Below are 24,766 nucleotides of genomic sequence, written 5' to 3'. Positions count from 1 at the left end.
ATCAAGTGCCCCCTTCAGTGCCTGTCACCCAGTTACTCCATCCCCTCACCCACTTTCCCTTCCACTACCCCTTGTTTGTTTCCCAGAGTTGGGAGTCTCTCATGTTCTGTGACTCTCTCTGATATTTCCCACTCATTGAAAGACTGAGACACCTGCACCTCAATGTTTATAGCAGCAATGTCCACAGTAGCCAAACTGTGGAAGGAGCCTCGGTGTCCATCGAACGGTGAATGGATCAAGAAGATGTGGTTTATGTATACAATGGAATATTCCTCAGCCATTAGAAACGACAAATACCCACCATTTGCTTCAATGTGGATGGACCTGGAGGGTATTATGCTGAGTGAAATAAGTCAATCGGAGAAGGACAAACATTATATGGTCTCATTCATTTGGGGAATATAAAAAATAGTGAAAGAGATTATAGGGGAAAGGAGCTCATAGACATTTTAAACGAAGAGCGTAAACCACAGAGACATGACAGACTGAGGAAAGGGATTTGGATTTCTGGAGCTGGGATGGTGGAAACACACATTCATGGGGGACACTAACACGAGGGAGACCAGGGCGATCTTTTTTTTTTTTTATAGATTTTATTTATTTATTCATGAGAGACAGAGAAAGAGAGGCAGAGGGAGAAGCAGGCTCCATGCAGGGAGCCCGATGCGGGACCCAATCCCAGGACCCCAGGATCACGACCTGAGCTGAAGGCAGCACTAAACCGCTGAGCCACCCAGGCTGCCCCGATCTTAGTAGCACTTAGCAGTGCTGGTCCGGCTCAGCGCCAATTTCTGTCTTTTTCATGGCCATAAAAACTCCCTGGCAGAGAAGATTTATGGCAGTCCTCCTTTCTTAGACATTCCGCTTTTAGTCAGGTAAGGGAAACTCCAGGAAGGCATCTTTCTACATCTGTTGAATCTCAAATGCCTTCAGCTCAAGATGACCCTTTGGCCAAAGTGTCATATTTTGGGGTGGCATATGGTGATCCATCTTCATCCCCCCCTGCCCCGCCAAAATAAATGATGAAAGAACCTTAAATCTGAGGAGAGCAAGGAAGTGGGGAATTCTGTAACTAGCTTACCCAGCCGGGGGAGGGGAAGAAAAATCACATTGTTCCACCCTTTTTTCTGGTTGTTTTCTAAGGTTCTAGACTTTTCAAATGAAGGTGAAAACACATAGATAAATAATCAGGGATTTGATGTCAAGTGGAATTCTTAAGTGCTTGCTTTTTTTATGAACCCGATTGGTGAACACCTTCCATTGTCTTAGAATGTTGTCTTGATAGGCCTGGTGCGGCCTCCTTTAGAGAATCAAAGAGGGGGAAAGGCAGTATCATTTTGTTCCTACTCAAGGTTCGCAGTTTGTATGTAGGCAAAACTAAACCATTTGCCTTTGTTACTCACTATAATTTCCTTCTCTACAGAAAGAAAAAAATTTTGCCTCTGGTGTATGTTGCCTCCAGTGTGGAGCTTGATACTTTTCAATACTTGTCATTACTAGCCCCCCTGCCCCCAGGCTACCTACCTGGAGGAAATTGTGTTTACTTTGATTGAAAGGAGCAGGGAACCATTTCTGTGTTTACATGACAATCTCATTCTTTTCTAGAACTCTGTCATCATAGGATTTTTTTCATTCTCTTCTTGCCTGGGCTGTGATTTGAGGCATGAATAAATAAGCCACACATGTAATTGGAACCAGGCCTGCTTCCTTCGCCCCATGTCATATGTTAGAGGCTGTATAAGTCACAGATTTGAAAGCGATTATTTTATTGGCAGTTAGAAAACAACAGGAAAAATGTGGCACAGAACCTAACGTGGGAATCCTGTATCCAGTGCTTGTTAGAAATCTGTGTTTATGTAGAAGCAAAACCTCTACAGTCCATTTCTCCAGGCCATCAATCTTGCCTTTCCTTTTGGCAGCTGGTTAGAAGAGATGGGCGAGTTATGGTTCTGCTTTTCTTCTCTCCCAGGGATACTACAGAGCCGGTTATTCCTTGCTGCGGTTGCTTCAACCTTATGAAGCCGCTCGCATGTTTTTTGAAGGTCTGCGACTTCTGCAGGGCAATCCAGACCAGATCCAGGTTGCTGATTTCCTGGTTGGAGTCTTCACCACTATGGGCAGTAAGTTGGAACTAGGGAGAGCTTCCTTCCCTTCCTTCCTTCCTTCCTTCCTTCCTTCCTTCCTTCCTTCCTTCCTTCCTTCCTTCCTTCCTTCCTTCCTTCCTTCCTTCCTTCCTTCCTTTCCTTGTTATTTTATCTGAATGGCTGCTGGGGAGATAATTCCAGAGTGTTTCTTTGTGACTGATTTCTCTAGTTTGAATGAAAATGATTTTCACTTCAGAAAGCATTTTGGAAGCCTTGGTGGCTCATCGTAAACACAAAGAACTTCTTTAGCAGAAACCACTTAAAGCTATGCCAATCCTGTTTCAGACCTCAGTTTTCTGTGTTGCTATACTTATAGATCTTTCCGTCTTTATGCTACTGATTTTATGTGATTTGTGCTCTTTCCTTTGCTTTTTGCATGTTCATATGTATGCCAAGAAATATTCCTGTTTGCTATAAAAACACCCTGGAAGGGCTGATGGAGGTTAGTTATAGGAATTCCCTGCCTTAGTGCTCCGTGTTTCTTGGTCACATGGCTTCAAAGGATGAAGAGGTAGGCCAGACAAAGAGGTGGGCAGCAAAGCAAAGTTTACTGAGCAACAGTATAAATAAAGCTCCTGGAGAGGGAAGGGATCTGAGAAGGTTGCTCCTAGAGTTTCTAAGTTTAGGGGGTTTTATGAGCTACTTTGCAGAACTATCTTTTTTTTTTTTTTTTTTTTTTTTATTGAAGTTCAATTTGCCAACATATAGTATAATACCCAGTGTTCATCCCATCTTAAGTAATCAGGGTGTGCTGAGTCATGCCAATCAGGGCTTTGGTCACATATCTGTCTACCTATTAGGTTAATGTCAACGTGCTGATGGTCTTTTTTGCTGACATCTGGAGGCGTAGGTCTTAACTGCCCCTTGCCTGTGATATGACAAATGCTTTGTGGTTAATTGCCTTATTTTAGGACGTTTTGAGAAGTCTTTCTACAAAGGCTGCAAAGTAGAATGTGTGTGCTCCTATCTAAGCTGTAAACAGGATGTTAGTGCTGTTTTATTTTAGCTGTTCTGACTTCATATTTTCTAGTTGGAGACCCTGGCCCTAACTTCCTAGTTGTCTAACTTCTAACAGAGGGACCTGTGGAGGTAATGCTTAGGGTCTGGGCTGCTGTGCTCACTACAGCAGAGGAATGACACACTGGCGGCCTTTGGCATCACTGCCTTGAGTTATTACTCTAATGACCTGGCCCGTAAGCTGGCTTTGTCAGTGGCCTGGATTAGATAAAAACAGAAAACCATAAAACACAATATAATATACTCCTTGCTGGTAACAAAGGAGTTCTTTCTGTGCTTATCCTGGCACCATCTTAAAGTTCTGCCAGTGACCAGGGCCAAAGTTTTCAAATATTGTGTTTGATAACATTTAAGATTGTACTGATTTAAGATGCCTCATTGAGATATGTTTTGCCACTGAGAGACCAAATCAATTGTCACACACGTCTCGATTCCAGAGATGTTGGAATGTGAAAAAAGGCACGTGTAAGAATTGTGAAAAATGCTCTTTGGCTTTCAGAGGTGGGGAAATAGATTTGGCTGTTACAGATCCAACTGTTCCCACTGCGATTGTGGGAAAGCAGTTGTTGTGGTCTGTGGCTGGCATCCTACGAATTTGGGCAAATCTGGCAGACAGAGGGGTGAGAGCCATATCAGGCAGGCAGTGGGAAGGGGTTGGAGGTGGGCACAGCCGAGTCGCTTGGACAGAGAAATAGAAGATCCCCAGATAAATGCTGATGGGTCACAGCTTTCCAGGCAGCCTTTTGCTGGCAGTGACTGAGCTTGCTTCCCTTTTCTCTGAGTCTGATGGCTTGGCCTGTTCCCTACGATCCCTCATGTCTTCTCTGCATCTTTGTAAAGTCAGTGTTTATTTCTGGGTGACTGCTCTCCAAAGAAACCTGGATGGTTTCCATTCTGCTGCCATCCTGAGAGGGCGTTCTTCATAGGACTTAGGGCAATACATCCCATACTTTTATCCCAAAGTAGTCCTCTTTAGAGGGAGAATGTATGTATGCCCATGGCCCAATTTCTAAAACTTGAAAAATATATTTATGGAAATTTTGTATCCTTTTGTGCAACATCTATTTATTTAGATATTTATTTATTTATTTATTTTTTTTTGGAGATTGATAATCCTGGAGGAGGTACCATGTTATTCTGGCACTGCCCTTGCTCCTTGGGTGATCTCATCCATGAGTTTGAGAAATGTGGTTTGGTGGATCATGAGATGCAATGGACCACTAGGTTAGAAGAATGTGTATTGACTAAGAGAGTTGGCAGATCTGGGTTCCTGTCTTTGTTTTTGTGATTAACTAGCTGCATGATACGCCATGAAGCCTGACTTCATTTGTCATCATTTCTCATTGGTTGGGTGAAAATAATATTTGTCACATTTTTCTTAAAGGACTTGGGTTTTTTTTTTAAAACTTCTTTTGAGATTCTATTTCCTCCTCTGTAAGCAGAGATAATAGGCCAGTGCCTTGTTGGTCTGTTTGAGGGATTAAATATTAGTACCTATTGCTGGGTTTGGCATATAGAAGAGCTAATTGATTATTAGCTCACATCATACTGCCTAACTCTTGGGGCAGTGAATTTATAGGTGAACTTAAAATGATTGCCACTTCAGTCAACTATGTAGGACTTTTACTTTGAAAATACCTCTTTTTCTGATATCTTTATTTTTCTGTGTGTGTCTCTCTGTGGTCTTAACTGGAGGATCTTTTCCTAAATGTTCTGGACTCTGCTCAGGTTAAAATTTCTAAACAATGGAACTCTTTTTCAGGTGATCCCATCGTTTTGCAAAGTTTCTTGCCCTGTTTTGATCATATTTTTACTACTGGATTCTCAACAGAAGTGTGGCAGTCTGTAATAGAAAAGTTGGCAAAGAAAGGATTATGGCATGTAAGTAAAAGAGGATGTGGGGAAAGTGTATTTTTGATGAAATGGATTCTTTCTGCCTGCATTGGGGAGGGGATTGTTATTTATTATTTGTTTATTTTGATACCAAAATAACTTTTTAACTGCACCGACATTAAAGATGGAAAGTTACTGAGAGATATTAATTAGCCAGTTTCTGTTTTTTTAAAGATAGGAAACATATTCAGAACACCTAATAATAATAATATTAGCTAATGTTTATCGCCCTCACTCCTTGATCTCTGTATTCATTGTCATCACAGAAGTGTCAAGTTTAAGCCCTAATGGTAATGTGGAATAAGGAAAATGAACAATTACATGTTCATCTTCATCATCTTTTTTATACTGCATTTGCTAGTATGGAGTCAGAAGACCTACCTTTTTTGCTCTGAGCACTTCTATGTAGCGTTCTTTTCAGTTAAAAAAATTTAAAAAGATTTTACTTATTTATTTGAGAGAGAGCACAAGCTGGGTGAGGTGGGGGGCTGGGGAGAGGGTAGAGGGAGAAGCAGACTCCCTGCTGAGCCGGAGTTTGACTTGAGGCTGAACGTGGGGCTTGATCCCAGTTCTCTGAGATCATGACCTGAGCCCAAGGTAGATGCTTAACCAATTGAGCCATCTAGGCACCCTGCTTCTGTGTAGCTTTAAGGGTCTGTTGCCCACAGGTAACAGTGAGTCTGTAGGTGCCAAACCCAGGGTCAGGAATCCAGAGAATGGAGGAGCAGAGTAGGCTGGGAGCCTGGGCTTCAGTGTCACACAGATCCCTCCTCAAATCATAATCTTCTACTTTCTGTTTTGGGCTAATTACTTCCCCCCTGAGCCTCATTTCCTCATTTGTAAGTTTCAGAATATAAACTTGCTCCCTCAGGGATTTGGTGAGGATGAGAAATGATGGACCAAGAACACCTAATAGTAATATTAGCTAATGTTTATCAAGGGCTTACAATGTGCCAGGCACTGAGCTAATGGAGCTTTACGATAGCTGGCATGTGCTAAGTGCCCAGTGAATAGTAGTTGTCGCTGATGGTGGGCTCCCAGTGTGCAGGGGAAATTAGGTCAGAAAGGGCATGCTGGGCTTTCTGAAGCTGGGCAGTCCAGAAAAGTCACCCAAAGTGAGGGTAACCCATAAGGACTCTAGAGCCAGGCAGGGTGACTGATTTTAGAATACAGAATGTTTCAATTTTTAAAAAGCTCATGGATTCCATCAGAATCTAATGAAATTGATGGGATTTTCTTTGCATATACACACAGTTATGGGCATAGTTTCAGGTGATTCATCGGAAATCTCCTAAAGTCCAGGCAACAAGTTCCCTGAAGCTCACCCCCATATTAAAAGGTCTTGAGAAAGCAGGCCAGCAAGGGAAAGTCAAGAATGCTGCCTAAGTGGCAGATCCACTTGTTCCAATATTCCAGTTGTGGGGCCCCAGTCATTTTCACATATTGCAAATAGAGACATCTTGTACAAAAAGAAAAAGCCAGGTCAGCAATCAGGGCTGCCAGAACACTGAGGACATCACCTGAGATTGGAGTCTGTTCAGGGTGAGCAGTAAAGAGTGGGTATCAGGCTGAAAACCTGGAAGCAAGATGTGGCCATCGGCTCAGTTCCCATGGTCCCACATCCACTAGCAAGAGCATACATGGCAGAGGTTGATGCTGAGCCTGGGTCTCCAGTCATGGCCATACCAGAGCCTGGAGCCCTCAGAACTGTTGGCACTTGTGGATGATCTCAATAGGGACCTCTTAGGACATGCTCTCTGTCCTGAGAAGGAAAAATTGCTTAACCATTCTGGGATTCAGTTTCTTCTGTGACTTGAGATAGGGCCAGTGGTTTAATAACTGACTCTTTGAGAAAAAAAAAAGTCCTTATGTATAGTGTCTGTCAATTTCTGTAGTATCAATACTCTCACCATGGCCTATTTGAAGCTACTAATAGGGCTACAGGACATGGAATTGGGGATTGAATTCTGAATTGCAGTCACTCTCACTAGCTGATAGGAGCCACTCCACAAGCTGCTTGCCAGGGTCAAACACTTGGGGTTTATGAAACACTAAAGTGCTAAAGATTAATTGGAATGAGATACTCGTAAGTGATTGGATTCTTCTGCTTGCTGAGTAAGCTTTTTAGAGGGAATCCCTTTTTTTACCCACTGTACTCTCAGCAATCCTGCTTGATGTCAGCTGCTCCTGTCCTTAGCAGGCTTTGAGGAAATATGGAGAGAACTTAGCTCTCAGCAGGAACAGGACGTTGGCTGGACAGGGGGCCTTCAATTACAGCTCAGGCCGTAAAGCCTAGCTTAAAAAGAGAGACGGGGCTGGAGAGTATTTTGTTTTGTTTTGTTTTGTTTGCTCGTTTGTTTTAACCTTGAGGATAAGTTTTGCTCTAATAACCTATGTGGAGGGGCACCTGGGTGGCTCAGTCAATTAAGCGTCTGCCTTTGGCTCAGGTCATGATCTCAGAGTCCTGAGATCGAGCCCCGAGGTGGACTCCCTGCTCAACGGGGAATCTGCTTCTCCTTCTCCCTCTGCCCCTTCCCCTGCTTGTGTTCTTTTTCTCTCAAATAAATAAAATCTTAAAAAAAAAAAAAACCTATGTGGAGAACATTATTATTTCAGCTTTTTCTTTTTCTCCCTTCTCATCAGTCATTCCTACTTTTGTCAGCGAGAAAAGACCGGCTACCAAGAAATATCCATGTCCCAGAGTTATCACTGAAGAGTCTCTTTGAGGTAAGGTGGCTTCTTAAAACATATGGTGTCAAGTCAGGCCACTTCAGGCTTGTATTTGGGACCTCAGCGAATATAAGGGGACTTCAGCTCCCTCACTGCTAATTTATGATTTATAACCATGTCAGGCTTGGGCCACAGCTATCCAGGTTTTATTGATTACAAACTTAATGAGTGAAGGAGTTTGAAGTTTCATGTGGTTGGAGTGACTTCCATGATTCTTCCTCTGTGTTTTTTCCCCAGAAATATGTCTTCATTGGACTTTATGAGAAGATGGAACAGGTACCCAGCTTAGTGCAGTGGCTCATCTGCATCGGTGCAAGTATTGAGAGTATAGGACCTTACCCTCTTCATGCCCTCATGCGACTCTGTATCCAAGCAAGTGAGTGTTCTTCCAGTTACACACCGTCCAAGCTGCCCTCCCAGCTCTGAGCTCTGGCACTCTGCTGAGCTCAAGGAGACCAGAATTTAGCCCCTGAAGGTAGAATATTCGGATGATTTGAACATGCAAGTAGTTTGATTATTCAAATGAATGAAGGCAACAGGGAACAGCATTGCGTTTATTTTGCCTGGGACCTCCTGGCTTGGGGGTCCCAAGCTGAAAGGATTCTGTGTTCCTAGATGGATCTTAGCAGCAGATGAGCCCTGAGACCCAAGGAGGGGACTTGGGACAGACAGTCTTTGCTGGGCAGAGCTCCCTGAGGCCATGGAGTTTCTTCCCACTGGCAAAGGCACATATGGTCTTTCCCCCTGTGTTCAGGCTCATTTTCTCTCTAGCTAGAGGGCTGACTGCCGTGACGGTGGTGCTGGGGGCCAATACCAAGGGAAACGCTGGTTCTTGCTGACACAGAGTTCTTGTGGTTCTTCTAAAGCACTCTGATTTTCATAATTTTTTTTTTAAGTTTTACCACCTGGCTATGGGATTAAAATTTGAAAATATTTAAATTTTATCATTAACACACACCACACACACATACACATACACACACAGACACACGTTAGATAAAGGCTTGTTTTTCTTTTCCAAGCATGTATAGCATCAGTGTTGGAGATTTACTCATACTGTTTTAGAGCCAGAGGGGGTCAAGAGAATTTTCTAGAAAGTCTTCCTCTTCTAGGCTGTTCTAGTCTTCCTCTTCTAGGCTTCCTCTTCTTGCTTCCCAAGAATGAGGGAATGAGAAGGGTGGCCAGGGGCTTCAAGAGCTGGGTCACCACTTTGCTCTAGCTAGATTTACCTTGTTCTATCCATTTCATGTACTGCAGAGTCCATAAGATGCTTTATTCTCACACAGAGATTGGTGGATCCAGGATGTAAAAGTAAAGTCTGATTAAAGCAATCTGATCCAGTCCTCTCAGTTTTAAAGCAGGACTCTGGAACCCAGAGAAATGTTCCTCTGGTTGTGAAAGTCATGGTTCCCCACTGCAGCTGCTCTTCACATTAGCTCCTGTGGGTACAGGCAGGTATCAGTAGGACCAAGTATTTTACTTTATCCCTGATTTGTTTCTCAGGTGAAAACTCTGACATGCTGACAAGTGGTGCTCTCAGAGTTGGCAGAAGCACGTGGCTCTCCTTGATCCCAGGAGCTACAAGGAAGGAGCCTGGGAAAATAATTTTTAAATTTTTTTTTTTTAATTTTTTTTTTAATTTTTTATTTATTTATGATAGTCACAGAGAGAGAGAGAGAGAGAGAGAGAGGCAGAGACACAGGCAGAGGGAGAAGCAGGCTCCATGCACCGGGAGCCCGATGTGGGATTCGATCCCGGGTCTCCAGGATCGCGCCCTGGGCCAAAGGCAGGCGCTAAACCGCTGCGCCACCCAGGGATCCCTAATTTTTAAATATATGACCTATTGATAGTAAGGAGTAGGGTCATCCTTTCAGATACTGACCTGATTCCTGCAATTGCATTCTCGGTGCCCTGCTTGGAGCCTCTTTACCACCGGTGTCCACATCCGCCCATCCTCACCTGCTGTTCCACAGCTACCTCCTTTACCAGAGAGCTGCTTTTGGCCAATAAGCACCACTTCCTACAGAGGTTGTCCGTCAATCTCACCCCCTCCCTAGACGTGTTTTGTAGCTCTTGACTGACTAGCACGTGGTGCAAAAGGTTAGCCCCTGCCTCATGGTGGGTCAGCACTGTGACATGCTCCATGCACTGTGACAGCTCTGGTCATGCTCCAGAGCTCCCTGTGGGATCAGACTGAGGTAGACTTGGCTTAGACCACATCTCTGCTTGCCTCATTCCCCTACTCTGTCCCACTTCCCTCATTCTCTTTCTCCTGAGCTCCCTGTCAACAATTTGCATGTACAAGAATTCTTGTCTCAGACTCTGCCTCTAGGGAACCTGACTGAGGTTTATTATGAATAGCTTTCTCTAAGTCACCCTTTTAATTTACCAACTCTGTGTCTCCTGGATGTATTTGTGGTGAGTGGCGAAAGTGTGTTGGGTTCCCCATTTGGTTCCCTCAGGGTGGTACACATTGATGTGCCTTTTTGATTTTCTGTGTGTAGAAAGAAACATCACTCATTTTAATTCCTTTCAGAGGAAAACCATCTTTTCAGGTGGTTAATGGACCACAAGCCTGAGTGGAAAGGCCGAATCAACCAGAAGGACGAGGATGGCTGCACTGTCCTCCATGTTGTTGCCGCCGTGGCCCCCTACCCAGGATACCTCATCAAGCGTAAGTAGCAGCTCCAGGCTGGAGGGTGCATTGTGGGCTGGATGACCTTGGGCATTAGAGAACCTACACAACCAACCACATGTATTACCCATCCGTCCTTCGACAGCATAGGGCTAAACCTCACCTCAAATGAAGCATGACACAGAGGGAAGGCCATATGCAGGAAGGACGGAGGTGAGAGAAGGAAGGATGGCTGGGTCCCACATGTCCTTTCAGCTTCAGTGACTTCTGTGGGATTGAATGTCTCAAGGACAGGGACTTCTGGCTGCACTTTTTCCCTTCCTCCTCACACGGTTGGTTATTAAGTGCTTTATTTTATGCCAGATCTGTGCTAGTTCACACTGTGAACCAGACCACAGACGCGGTCCTGCTTCTTGGCTGCTTCAGAATCTAACACAGGGATTTCCTTCTCCATACTCGCCAGGGACAGACAGGCCTCGAGGAAGAGTGAGGCTGTGCATGCAAGGACAAGCTGGTTCTTTTGACACAGACATACCTTGTTAGCCTGTGAAACAGGAAGGCTGTGTGCGCTCCCACACACCAGGCTTTCTGATGCCTCTTGCTTTTCTGGAAATTCCTGGAGACAGCACCTTTTTTCTTCTATAAAACGTTAGGGTAGCTGTGATAATGAATGGTAATGGACTCCCAGCCCCAGAGGAAGGGAAGTGACAGGGGGAGGTGGGGAGTTTGGCTTGCTGCCAATCGTGGGAACCAGGCCTTACTGCCATCTTATTTTTTTTTTTTTTCTTGCTGCCATCTTCTGATGGCAGGAGACATTGGAAAGGTAGATTTTTTAAAAAACATGACAACTCATGACTATTAAATGTCTGCTCAAAATTAAACACACCTGTGATCTAGACATAGCCTGGAGGCATCCTGTTGGGGAGCCCTGGCCTCTTGGGTCCTCTTGGGAACTTATAGTTTTTCTCCTCAGCATGTACTGGAGGAGCCCAGTGAGGTGTATTTCTCTGATGTTATTCCCCACTGGACTGGGTCCCAGGAACCCACATCTGGGCAAATGAGGAAGGGTGTGCTACAACTATTGTTTTGAGCTTTTTGAATTATAATTCATATACCATATAATTCACCTGTTTAAAGTGTCCAATTCCATGTTTTTAGTACATTCATAGAGTTATGTAACCATTACCACAATCAATTTTATTTTATTTTTATTTTTTTCAAAGTTTTATAGAGTTTAAATTTTTTAAATATTTTTTTATTGGGGTTTGATTTGCCAACATATAGTATAGCACTCAGTGCCCATCCTGTCAAGTGCCCCCCTCAGTGCCTGTCACCCAGTCACCCCATGCCCCCGCCCACCTCCCCTTCCACTACCCCTTGTTGTTTCCCAGAGTTAGAGGAGTCTCTCATGTTCTGTCACCCTCACTGATATTTCCCACTCATTTTCTCTCCTTTCCCCTTTAATCCCTTTCACTATTTTTTATATTCCCCGAATGAATGAAACCATATGTTTGTCTTCTCCAATTGACTTACTTCACTCAGCATAATACCCTCCAGTTCCAACCATGTCAAAGCAAATGGTGGGTATTCGTCATTTCTAATGGCTGAGTAATATTCCATTGTATACATAGACCACATCTTCTTTATCCATTCATCTTTCGATGGACACCGAGGCTCCTTCCACAGTTTGGCTAACCACAATCAATTTTAAAACATTTTAGGGATCCCTGGGTGGTGCAGCGGTTTGGCGCCTGCCTTTGGCCCAGGGCGCGATCCTGGAGACCCGGGATCGAATCCCACGTCGGGCTCCCGGTGCATGGAGCCTGCTTCTCCCTCTGCCTGTGTCTCTGCCTCTCTCTCTCTCTCTGTGACTATCATAAATTTAAAAAAAAAACAAAAACATTTTCACCATCTTCAGAAGAAACCTCTTATCAATTAGCAGTCACTCCCCTATTTCCCCCCACTTCTCCAGCCCTAAGAAACCACTAATATACTTTCTGTGTCCATGTACTTACCTATTCTGGACATTTCATACAAATAGAATCACATAATTTTTGTGACTGGCTTCCTTCACTGAGCATGCTTTCTTTCTTTCCCTTTTTTTTTTTTTTTTTAAGATTTTTATTTCTTTAGTCATGAGAGGCACAGGGAGAGGCAGAAACGCAGGCAGAAGGACAAGCAGGCTCCCTATGGGGAGACCAATGTGGGACTCAATCCCAGGATACCAGGATCACGACCTGAGCCAAAGGCAGATGCTCAACCACTGAGCCACCCAAGTGCCCACTGAGCATTTCAAGGTTCATCCTTGTCACAGCATGTGTCAGTACTTTATTCCTTATTATTACCAAGTAATATCCGATTTTATAGATAAACCACATCTTATTTATCCATTCATCAGTGGAAGGACATTTGTTCAGCTACTATGAATAATGCTGCTGTGAACTTTTGCATATATGTCTTTGTTTTGGAATGTATTTTCATTTTTCTCAGGTAGATAGAGAGTGGTATTGGCAGATCACATGGTAAGCTCTTGAGGAACTACCAGACTGTTTTCCAAAGTGGCTGCACTATTTCATACTCCCACCAGCAATGCACAAAGGTTCTAATTTTTCTAAGTCCTTGCCAATACTTGTTACTATCTTTTTGGTGTCCAGTGTATTTTAGTATCCTCTTAGAGACAGTGGTATCCTGGCAAAGGTTTGACAACTGGGTCTTCAAAGAGAAGAGCCCTGACCTGTGGTGTTCGCCAATTTCCTTGGTGTAAATACTCCCACCATGGATGATTTCAAGCTATTAACATGATGTCATTGAACATGGGGCTGGGAAATGTGCAGTAGCATACTATTTTATTGCATTTTTACCAGACAGATCCATGTTAAGATAGATGTAAAGGAACCTCATCATAGACAATAGCAAAGTGTAGTAACATAATTAGGAAGTGATGAGTTTTGTTTTTAATGTGATTTATTTATTTTAAGTTTAAATGAATTAGTTGTTAATAATGGCTGTGTTTATCAACCATCTTGTAGCATTTCTGGACATTCAATCACTGGGTCTTGTGGACTGGTGTGAGCTGTACTAAAGCTATTATTAACCTGGTAATTTATGGTTAAAGTCTATGCCTTCAACCATTGTTCTTGCCTTACTCATCCCCAGCCTGAAAATGCCCAAGAAAAAGTATTTCCAGACACAACTCTTTGGTTTGCAAAGAAACAACTCCAAGTGTCCTGGAATCCAGGAAATTTGACCAGTTTTTGGGTATTTTATATGCATGCAGAGTCTTGAATTCCAACTGTTTGCATCGATAACTTGGCAAGCATTCCAATTCCTGGGACTTAAAACGAGTGCTTTCCAGTACAAGCATAATGAGAACCACATACAAAATTTAAAATTTTCTGATAGTCGTATGACTATCAGAAAAGCAAAATAGATGAAATTAATTTTAGTAATATATTTTATTTAAGCCATCTATCTAAAATACTACCATTTCCCTGTATAATCAATATAAAAATTACAGAGATATTTTGCATTCTGTGCTTTGGTTTTGTCCTAAGTCTCTGAAATCCAGCACATGTTTTACTCTGCTAGCATATCTTGGTGTGGGCCAGCCACATCTCAAGCACTCAGTAGACACATCGGTGCCTAGTGGCTGCCATATTGGAAAGCACAACTTAATACTATTTCTTACAAATGCTGAAATCTTCCTGAGGACATTTCTAGGCTCTTTATAGTGTTTTATTGGTCTCTATGTTTGCCTTTTGCTGGTACCATACTGTTTTGATTACTGTAGCTTTGTAATACCTTTTGAAATAAGGTCGTGTGATACTTTCAGCTTTGTTCTTCTTTCACAGAAGTGTTTTGGCTATTCAGGGTCCCTTGTACTTCCTTATGAATTTTAGGATATTTTTCTTTTGGAAAAAATGTAATTGGGATTTTGATAGAGATTACATTCAAGCTGTAGATCACTTTAGGTAGTATGGACATTTTAAGGATATGAAATCTTTCAACCTATTAACACAGGATGTCTTTCCATTTATTTATGTCTTCTTTGATTTCTTTCAGTAATGTTTTGTAGTTTTCTGTGTGCAAGTCCTTTACCACCTTGGTTAACATTATCCTTAGGTATCTTATTCTTTTAAAAAATATTTATTTATTTATTTGACAGAAAGCATGAGCAGGGGGAGAAGCAGTGGAGGGAGAAGGCGGGGAAAGAATCTCAGGAAGACTCTGTGTTGAGCACAGAGCCTAATGTGGGCTCAGTCTCACGACTCTGAGATCATGACCTGAGCCAAAACCAAGAATTGGACACCAGTTAACTGACAACCACCCAGGCACCACTAGGTACTTTATTCTCTTTAATGCTATTATATATATATATTTTAAGATTTTACTTATTTATTCATGAGAGACACAGAGAGAGAGGCAGAGACATATGCAGAGGGAGAGGCAGGCTCCCTGTGGGGATCCTGATGGGGGGGACTTGTTCCCAGCACCCGAGGATCACAACCTGAGCTGAAGGCAGACTCTCAACCACTGAGCCACCCAAGCATCCCTTTTAATTCTATTATAAATGAGATTGTTTTCTTAACTTTTTTTTAAGATCATTTGGAATCTCTGAAACACGGGAGAATAAGCATGTGAAGGCAAGAGAGGGATCTTTCTTCATGCAGGTGTAAACATGGGCTGCCCCCTGACTACTGCCAAACGAGGCTTCACGACTCTTACAGGCTGTTTCTCTTCCTTTTAATTCCACCTCTCTCTCACTACCCGCATCTTCATCTTTTTCACCAGGGAAGCTCAACATTTTTTTTTTTTAATTTTTATTTATTTATGATAGTCACACACACAGAGAGAGAGAGAGGCAGAGACACAGGCAGAGGGAGAAGCAGGCTTCATACACCGGGGGCCCGACGTGGGATTCGATCCCGGGTCTCTAGGATCGCGCCCTGGGCCAAAGGCAGGCGCCAAACCACTGCGCCACCCAGGGATCCCAACATTTTTTTTTTTTTTAATCTTCAATTTGAACTAATTTTAGACATACAGAAAAGATGCAAAAATTGTTCAAAGAGTTCCTGTATATCTTCACCCAGCTTCTCTTAATCTTATTACCATGTTATATGTCAGAGTTTAATTATCAAAATCAAGTTAACATTGATGGAATGCTATTAACTAATACACAGAACTCATACAAATTTCACCATTGTTTTCACTAATGTCCTTTGTTCAGAGACCCACACTGCATTTACTTATTAGGGCTCCTTAGTCTCCTCTAGTCTTGACAGTTCCTCAGTTTTTCCTTTTGAAGATTATTGGTCAGTTGTTTCATACAAGGTCTATCAATTTGAGTTTGCTTGATGTTTTTCTCATGATTGGAATAAAGATATAGATTTTTGGTAAGAATACTATAGAAATGATTTCATGTACTTCTTGACATCATACCAAGGAGTTCACAATTTCAAAATGTCTTCTGATGTTAACTTTGATTAGTTGGTTAAGGTGTGATCTGTGGGATTTCTCCATTATAATACCATCTTTCTCTTTGTAGTTGTTAAATATCTTGGAGGAGATACTTTAAGGTTATGCAAATACCCTGCTTCTTTTCAAATTTTTACACACTAATTTTTATATTCATTGGTGGATCTTTCCACATTAGCTGTTATGGTAATCTTTGATTAATGTTGATTTTTTATTTTCTTCTTTCCTTCTACATTTATTACTTGGAATTCTATTGCAATGAAGAGTTGTTCCTTTTCCATATGTATGGACTAATGGATATTTATTCTATGGGATAAAATCTATAGTTGCTCAAATCATTTCAGCTTTGGCCATTAGGCACTCCTTTTTTTCAGATTGGCTCCTGTGTTCCTTTGACAAGCCCCATTCTTTTTTGAGTACTTCCTTACTTTCAGACACTACAAGTTGCATGAATTTTCTGGGTCCCGCTTGAATCAACCGCTTCTCCAGGGATCCCCAGTTCTTTTTGTTAAAGAATGGCGTAGAAAACAGGGTCTGGTACTTGGTGTGATCGTTGTTACTGGAGTGTCATTATTTCTAAGCCTTCTCAGCAGACAGAGGTAGGAAATATATGTTCGTGTACTAACCCATAGAGACATCGTACTACTGTGTATATCTGCATGCATCTGTATCAAAAACCGTGAGTTTATGCTGATGCCTCTGATTCAGGTCTAACACCATGGTCATTTAGCCTTTTAAAATGTGTAACATCTCTCATCTATATTTACTTACTTGTTCAGTTGTATGAGTTTCAGACTAGATAATCCATGTCCCTTTGAGAAACACATCTACTAACTAGATTTACGTTTATTTTATGTTTGTTTGTGTTCAGTTCTTTTTGTCTTCAGTTCTAGAGCATCTAGTTCTTTTCCTCCCCACTCCATCTACTATGGTTGTTTTGCTCATTTGTAGGTATAGTTTTTCAGTGTTTACGTTGCATTTTAGGGTTTTCCTCACATCTTGATTGGTTTTGTTTATATTTTGGTATGTGGAAGGGACAATAGTATGGTACTAGAAGTCTGAACTTTACAAAAGGATTTACTCAGAGAAGTGTCACTTCTTCCTTGTCTCTTGACACCCTTGAGTTCCCACTTACCCCCTTTTTCTTCCCCTTTCAAATCCCCCCCCCCCCCAGGTGACCAGTTTCTTTCTTTCTTTCTTTCTTTCTTTCTTTCTTTCTTTCTTTCTTCTTTCTTTCTTTCTTTCTTTCTTTCTTTCTTTCTCTTTCTTTCTTTCTTTCTTTCTTTTTTTCTTTCTTTCTTTCTCTCTCTCTCTCTCTCTCTCTCTCTCTCTCTCTCTCTCTTTCTCTTTTCTTTTCTTTTCTTTTCTTTCTTTTCTTTTTTCCTTATTCTTCCTGGATTCCTTTTACAGTAATGAGCAGATACATGTGTGTTTTCTTACATCTCTCTCTCTTTCTTTTTTTTTTTTTACGTGGAGGGTCTCATTGTATAGATACTGCTTGGCACCTGGCTTTATTTCATTAGTATATCCTGGAAATAATTTCATATTAGTTCATATGCATAAATGCATACATAGTTCTGTTAGATATTGTCAAATCTCCATCTGGAAGGATGTACCAATTTGCGCAACCACCTGCAATATATGAGTGCCTCTTTTTCTATAGTCTCAGTATATCTAAGTTTATTCTGGTCTGAGAGGTGCGAATTGGTATCTGGAGGTTGTTTTAATTTGCATTTCTCTAATTATTTATGCATGAGTTTGGACCTTAAAAATATATTTGAGGACCATTTTTATGTCTTTTTTGCCGAGTTATATGTTCATGTCTATTTCTCATTTTTCTATAGAGTTTTGGTGCTTTGTCCTAAATTTTTAAGAATTCTTTGTTCATTAGCTCTTTGTCTGTGGTATAAGTTATGAATTCCCCTCCCCCTCCAAGTTTGTCACTTGTATTCTGACTTTGGGCTTTTTTGTCACACAAATATTTTCTTTTTATGTAGTCAAATTTATCAATCTATTGATTTTTTGCTCTTGTATTTGGAGTCAGAGTTAAAAAAATCTTTCCCTACATCAAAGTTGAAGAGTTACAATTTTTTTCTGGGGCCTGTATGTTTTCCTTTTTAACATTAGATCCCTGATCCAGTGGAGTTTAATGTAAGGATCTAGTTTTACCATTTTCCAGATGGCTACCTATTTATCTCAGCATCATTTGTTTAAAGTGTTATAAGACCTCAGGGATTTGAGATGTCACTAATTCTGGACTTTCTGTTCTATTCTACTGGTTTCATCATTCATACAGGCTTCTTCAAGTCATCTTCCAAGAACTAGTTTAAAAATTGAAAGTACACTTCATACCAAGATGCTGAAATAAAAAAAGATGGACAGTAACAAGTATTGACAGGGATGTAGAAAAATTGGGACCCATTGTTGGTGAGAATGAACAATAGTGCATCTGCTTTGGAAAAAAGTCTGGAAGTTACTCAGATACCTACCATATGACTCAGCAATGTTACTCTTAGGTATATACCTCACAGAAATGAAAGAATATCCAAACAAAAACTTGTACATGAATGCTCATAGAAGCATTACTCATAACAGCTAAAATAATGCAGGCAACTCAAATCTCTAACAACTACTAAATGGACAAACAAAATGCAGCACATCCATACAATGCAATATTATTCAGCCATAAAAAAAGAGCAAAATACTGACACATGCTACAACATGAATGCACCTTGAAACATTATGCTGAGTGACAGAAACCAGACACAAAAGGTCACATGTTACATGATCCCATTTGTATGAAATACCCAGAATAAGGAAATCCCTACAGACAGAACCAGTTTACTAGTTGCTTTGGGGGTAGGGCGGGGGGAAATGTGGAGTGACTGCTAATGCATATAAGGTTTGTTTTTGGGATGATGAAATGTCCAGGAATTGGATATTTGTGATGATTATACAACTTCATAAATATACTGAAACCCACTAAATGGTATGTTCAATCAAAGAATTTTAAAGGCAAAAGTGAAAAGAAAAAAGAAAAAGAAAAGAAAGTGAAAGGCAACCTCTTGGTAAGAAAAAAAAAGAATTAACACTTTAAAAAGATATGTGATAAAAAGTAAGTTCTCTTTCTCAAAGCCAACTATCAAGTATTTTTTTGTGAGTTTTACCAATTTTTCTTTTCCTCTCTTAAATATAAATGTGTGCATACTCTACATTCTATTCAGCAACTTGACTTTTCCCCTAAACAATTATCTTGGCTATCTTTCCCTAATAGTACTTGCATAGATATTTTCTTTTTTTTTTTTTTAACAGCTCACCGTATTCTGTGACATGACTATACCCCATTGACGGATGAATAAATGGTTTTTGCTACCACAAACAACGCTCAGAGAATATTTTCCTATATATATCTCTTTGTGAACTGGTGGGAATGTTTCTGTAGGATTACTTCCTAGTTAAGAGACTGCTTGTTCAAAGAATTACTGTACATATTATTTATTTGGATAAACTCATTTTATTGAAATTTTAAATAGGTCACATTCACCAATCAAAAAAGATACAAAAAGTATACATAGAGAGTCTCTGTCCCTTTAAGCTCAGAAAGTGATGTTACCCATATCTTATTTTTCCCCCCAAATATTCTATGAATGCATAAATAAAAACATATGTTCAGTTTTAGGATGTTAGCATATTGGGATATATTTGGCTTTTGAAAGCTATTGTTCATGTGAACCCCAGAAAGGTTGCTCCAACAGTGTATGAGATTATCTCCGTCTTGAGGACTTGTTTGATACACGGAGAGTCAGGAACTGTCCAGATACTTCAATGTGGCCTGAATTCCAAATTAATCATGTAAAATAATTGCAGCATCATAGAGCCTCTGAAACCATCAGTTCTGGCTTATAAGCTACAGACACTCAAACTGGTTTAGGCAAAAAAGGGAATTTATTGGCTCATGTGACTCGGGAGTTCAGAGTTTGCTCCAGGTGCTCCAGAGGTGTCTTCAAGCATCTGCCCTATGTCCCAGCTCTGCTCTCTTCGGTGTTAGGCTCATTCTTAGGCCAGCTCTGTTTCAGTGGAAGCCACCTCATATTAGGTTTATAGTGTGCCCATTTGCCCATCTCAGCCAAAGAGGAATTTCTCCGCTCTGCGTTTCAGCTCAAGTCCTAGGGCAGAGTCTGGGTGACTTGATTTTGGTCACATGCCCTCCACGAGCCAATCAGTAGCGCCAAAAGGATGGAATGATGTGATTGGGAGGATGCCGGTCAGGTGTTCACCCCTGGGCTGGGGCTGGAGCAGGGGCAGGGGCAGGGGCAGGGGCTGGGGCAGGGGCTGGGGCAGAGCCCGGGGATGGAATGATGTGATTGGGCGGATGCCGGTCAGGTGTTCACCCCTGGGCTGGGGCTGGAGCAGGGGCAGGGGCTGGGGCAGGAGCAGGGGCAGGGGCAGGGGCTGGGGCAGAGACAGGGGATGGGATGATGTGATTGGGCGGATACCGGTCAGGTGTTCACTACTGGGCTGGGGCTGGGGCTGGGGCTGGGGCAGGGGCAGGGGCAGGGGCTGGGGCTGGGGCAGAGCCAGGGGATGGAATGATCTTGTCGCTCAGGCCCGGGTCCGATGTTTACCCGCGGAGCTGGGGCTGGGGCAGTGGTGGAGGATGTCGTGGTGACTGAATGTGTGAGGTCCCATCAGATCAGGTAGGCTGGGTAGGGGTGAAGCCGCTTTCTCAAAGGAGAACTGACATGTTCTCAGGAAGAGGGGTAATGGGTGGTAATCAAGTAAAAAAAAAGATCTAGTATGCCTTCAAATTGTGCTTCTTTATCTTAAAGAATTTTGAAAACCTATGTACCTCTTTACATGTTTTTACCTTGATACATAGAATTTTTATTTATTTTTTTATTTTATTATTATTTTTTTAATTTTTATTTATTTATGATAGTCACAGAGAGAGAAAGAGAGAGAGGCAGAGACACAGGCAGAGGGAGAAGCAGGCTCCATGCACCGGGAGCCCGACGTGGGATTCGATCCCGGGTCTCCAGGATCGCGCCCTGGGCCAAAGGCAGGCGCCCAACCGCTGCGCCACCCAGGGATCCCGATACATAGAATTTTTAATCTATGAGTCAAAAATATATAAGAAAAAGTAATTTTAGGAATTGTGGACACAGATATTTTAAAATAAAACTATTACCTCACTCCTTTATTTGGATATACTGCAACTTGATAGCTTCTCACATCTATTTTAAAAAATTATGGACCAGCTCTTTAATAGTAAAAAAATATCAAATTGTACATTCCCTTTTTTGGGGAGGATCATATTTCTAGTTTACTTTTCAAAAAAAAGTTTACCCTAATATAGTTTATGCTTGAAAGTCTAATTAATCATCCAGTGATCTTCTGGAACAAAAGTTCTTGTATAGCTTTAAATTAAAAAAAAAGAAAAAAAAAAAGTCTGTGATTTAAGACTCAAGGGGTTAACTTTTTTCTAGATTTAATTATGACAAGATTATTACTACAGATATCATCAAAGCAACAGAAATATATTAAAATCTTCTGTAACTAATGATTAAAGATGAAAATAATAGTTTTGGAGGGCAGGAAGAGGAGGGTAGATTGTAGTGCCTTTTATTTATTTATTTATTTTATTTATTTATTTTTTAAAGCTTTATTTATGTATTTGAGAAAGCGGGAGAGAGAGGGAGAGCATGCGGTGGGGGAGGGGGCAGAGGGAGAGGGAGAATCTTCAAGACGACCCCCCACTGAGCATGGAGTCCATTGGGGGCTCCATCCCAGGACCCTGAGCTGAAATCAAGAGTCAGATGCTTGACTGATTGACCCAGGCGCCCCTGTAGTTCCTTTTAAAAGGGGCTTATAGGCACCTAATTTTCTCTTCAGTTGGTACTCTGGAGGTCAGGAATTTTCACCTCCTCTGGGGCAGTGCATTAATTAACAATTAGTTCTCTGTGCTCTGTAACAAATCACCATAAATGTAGTGGCTCAAAGCCACACCCGTTGACCAGCTCAGGGTTCTATAGGTCAGTAGTGGTGTGATATGATGGGACTGAGTTTTCAGCTTGCTGTCTCCCGAGGCCAAAATCAAGGTTCTGAGGGAGGCTGTTTTCTCATCTCGAGTTGTGGGCCTTTTTTCAGGCTCACATGGTTGTGGCAGAACCCATTTCCCCCTGGTTATAGGAATGAGGTCCCCATTTCCTTGCCGGCTCTCAGCCGGAGGCTGCTGTCAGCTTCTACAGGCCACACACATTCCTTGTCATGTGGCCCCCTCTCTCTTCGAAACCAGCAGGGGAGAATTTTCTGTGCATTCTGTCTCATATTTTAAATCTTTACCCTTTTCCTGACCTCTAGACCTTTGACCTTCCTGGTTCATGTGATTAGGTCACGGTAATCTCCCTATCTTAAGGTCAACTGCTTTGGGACCTTGGTTGCATTTGCAGCATCTCATCACATTTAGATTTCATGTTTTTTTTTCTTTTTTTTTTTTTTTTTTTATGATAGTCACAGAGAGAGAGAGAGAGAGAGAGAGAGAGGCAGAGACACAGGCAGAGGGAGAAGCAGGCTCCATGCACTGGGAGCCCGACGTGGGATTCGATCCCGGGTCTCCAGGATCGCGCCCTGGGCCAAAGGCAGGCGCCAAACCGCTGCGCCACCCAGGGATCCCCTAGATTTCATGTTTGATTGAGTACCTGGGGGAGAAGGTGTGTGTGCACCAGGCAGGGGTTTGGAATCTGGGGGCCTGTCTTATAATTCTGTCTGCCTCAGTGAGATATTCCATGGATAAAAGTTTGACTTTAAATTTTGTCTCATTTTTGTAAATGGGAGAACGGCCATTGTGACTGGGGAGATGAAAGGGAGTGCCACGGACAGGATGATATTTAGGGTACAGGTGCCGTGTTAAGGCAGTGGATTTTAGGAAAGCCTGGGTATGGAAGTTGGAGATCAGGCATTGATTTGCTTAACCCTGTGCCCACGTAAGTCTTCGCACCCCCAGGGATACACCTGTTCCATTTGGAAAATTTTTGCATCTGTGATCGTGGAGATACCTTGATGCTTGGCTAATAGATACGTCAAAGCAGCAAATGGAGCTGGCAGCCAGAAGGTCAGGGCTGGGAGGGTTGAAACAGTAATGACAAAAAGACCCTGATTTGAAAGCAATCGCCACTTTCTTCTATCCCCAGACTTTTTTTTTTTTTTTTTTCTGGAATAATATTCTGTTTTCTCTCTAGGGAATAAAGAAATCTGAAGTCACAGCTTGCTGTTATCCTTACAGCTGTAACTGTTGCCTAGTTACCAGATTCCCCCTCTCCTTGCTGGTTGCCAGGGAGAGGGGAGAAAGGTAGAGAGGAGCGCACTTCTGAACCTCTTAAAAGCTATTGTCCTACTCACTCCACATAGGACTCCTTGCTTCAAGGAGTTGGGCGGATTGCCCAAGGCCAGCAGTTTAGATTCTATAAGCAGAGGGACATTGGTCCCCTTGCCCGGGCTGCTTGGGCAGGGAACTGGGAGGAAGAGCACTCATGGGGACTTCTCCTTATGGAAGGAACCACGACAGTCCCCCTTTCTCCTTTTGGCCTGCTCTAGGACAGACAGAGGATGTGCAGATGCTCTTGCGCTTTGGGGCAGACCCTACCCTGCTGGATCGACAGTCCCGGTCTGCCATGGATGTCCTGAAGAGGAATAAGAACTTCAAAGCCATTGAGAAAATCAACAGTCACTTGGAAAAGCTGGCCGTCTGTTCTAAGGACCTATCAGGTACAGCTTCTAGTGAAGTAACTTTTTTGGAGGGTGGTGGTACCGTGACCTTAGATACAAATCAGTGTACACTTTCTTAGTATATGAAGATGGAAGTGAGACCCCCCACCCCAGTCTTTGGAAAACTTGTTTTTTTTTTTTTGAAAGATAGAGATAACTCTTATTTAGAGGGTGTCTATGATATCCCAATAACGTTGCCAGGTCTCTTTTGGGGAGTTTGGGTGATTTTTTTTTTCCTGCATGCACATGGTGAAAAAAAGGAAAAAAGGTCATATAGGACAGAGGCTAACAAAAAATCAAGCCTACGCCTCAGAAGCAACTACAACCAACAATTTAAAATACGTTCATAACTCTGAAATAGATATGGTTTATCAGTTTGGGGCAGCATCTATTGACTAACTGCTATATAGGATGAAATGCAACAAGTTAGTGCCAACTGTTGAATTTTGCCCAGTAATGTCATTTGTGTCATTTACATTCTGTTCCTTGGCTCTAAGTGTCCTGTGCCTCATCCATAGATGAACTGTAGAAATGAAAAACCAGTAAATGGCATTTACATGGTGGTACTATGATTATGTAAATGATTATGTAAATTGTGTTCTACAACTGAGAGCATAGCAGAACCCATAGAAAAGAATCACCAAATGTTCTGAAAACTTTGCTCTTTAAATGTGATACCATTTAAGCATCCTGATTAATAAGCTATACACACACACGTCATTGTGTGTACATATATATATGTATGTATACGTATATATAGCTTGGACCTTATTTAGACTTTCCCTTTTTTTTAATTTATTTTCTTTTTTTTTATTTATTTATGATAGTCACAGAGAGAGAGAGAGAGAGAGAGAGGCAGAGACACAGGGAGAGGGAGAAGCAGGCTCCATGCACCGGGAGCCCGATGTGGGATTCGATCCCGGGTCTCCAGGATCGCGCCCTGGGCCAAAGGCAGGCGGTAAACCGCTGCGCCACCCAGGGAGCCCCCTTTTTTTTCTTTTCTTTTTTTTAAAATTTTTTTTAATTTAGACTTTCAATTTAGATTTCAGCCCTAGCGTGTGTGTGTGTGCGTGTGTGTGTGTGTGTGTATTATGCTTCCTTTAGTTCT

General features: G+C 41.9%; 1 protein-coding gene across 1 annotated transcript in view; it reads left to right on the top strand.

Moving 5' to 3' along the window:
* TRANK1 (tetratricopeptide repeat and ankyrin repeat containing 1) overlaps positions 1-24,766 on the top strand; it is a 100,134-nt gene that overhangs the window by 25,723 nt on the left and 49,645 nt on the right. The window contains exons 4-9 of the mRNA XM_035704954.2: positions 1,970-2,120; positions 4,924-5,042; positions 7,698-7,781; positions 8,022-8,160; positions 10,321-10,458; positions 23,488-23,658. Coding sequence (XP_035560847.2) covers positions 1,970-2,120; positions 4,924-5,042; positions 7,698-7,781; positions 8,022-8,160; positions 10,321-10,458; positions 23,488-23,658 — 802 coding nt within the window. The remainder of the gene's footprint in view (positions 1-1,969; positions 2,121-4,923; positions 5,043-7,697; positions 7,782-8,021; positions 8,161-10,320; positions 10,459-23,487; positions 23,659-24,766) is intronic.

Source organism: Canis lupus, chromosome 23 (assembly GCF_003254725.2).
Source record: "Canis lupus dingo isolate Sandy chromosome 23, ASM325472v2, whole genome shotgun sequence".
In the NCBI taxonomy this organism is placed as follows: domain Eukaryota; kingdom Metazoa; phylum Chordata; class Mammalia; order Carnivora; family Canidae; genus Canis; species Canis lupus.
The sequence above is the reverse complement of the archived record's forward strand: the minus strand, read 5'-3'. Positions and strand labels throughout refer to the sequence as shown.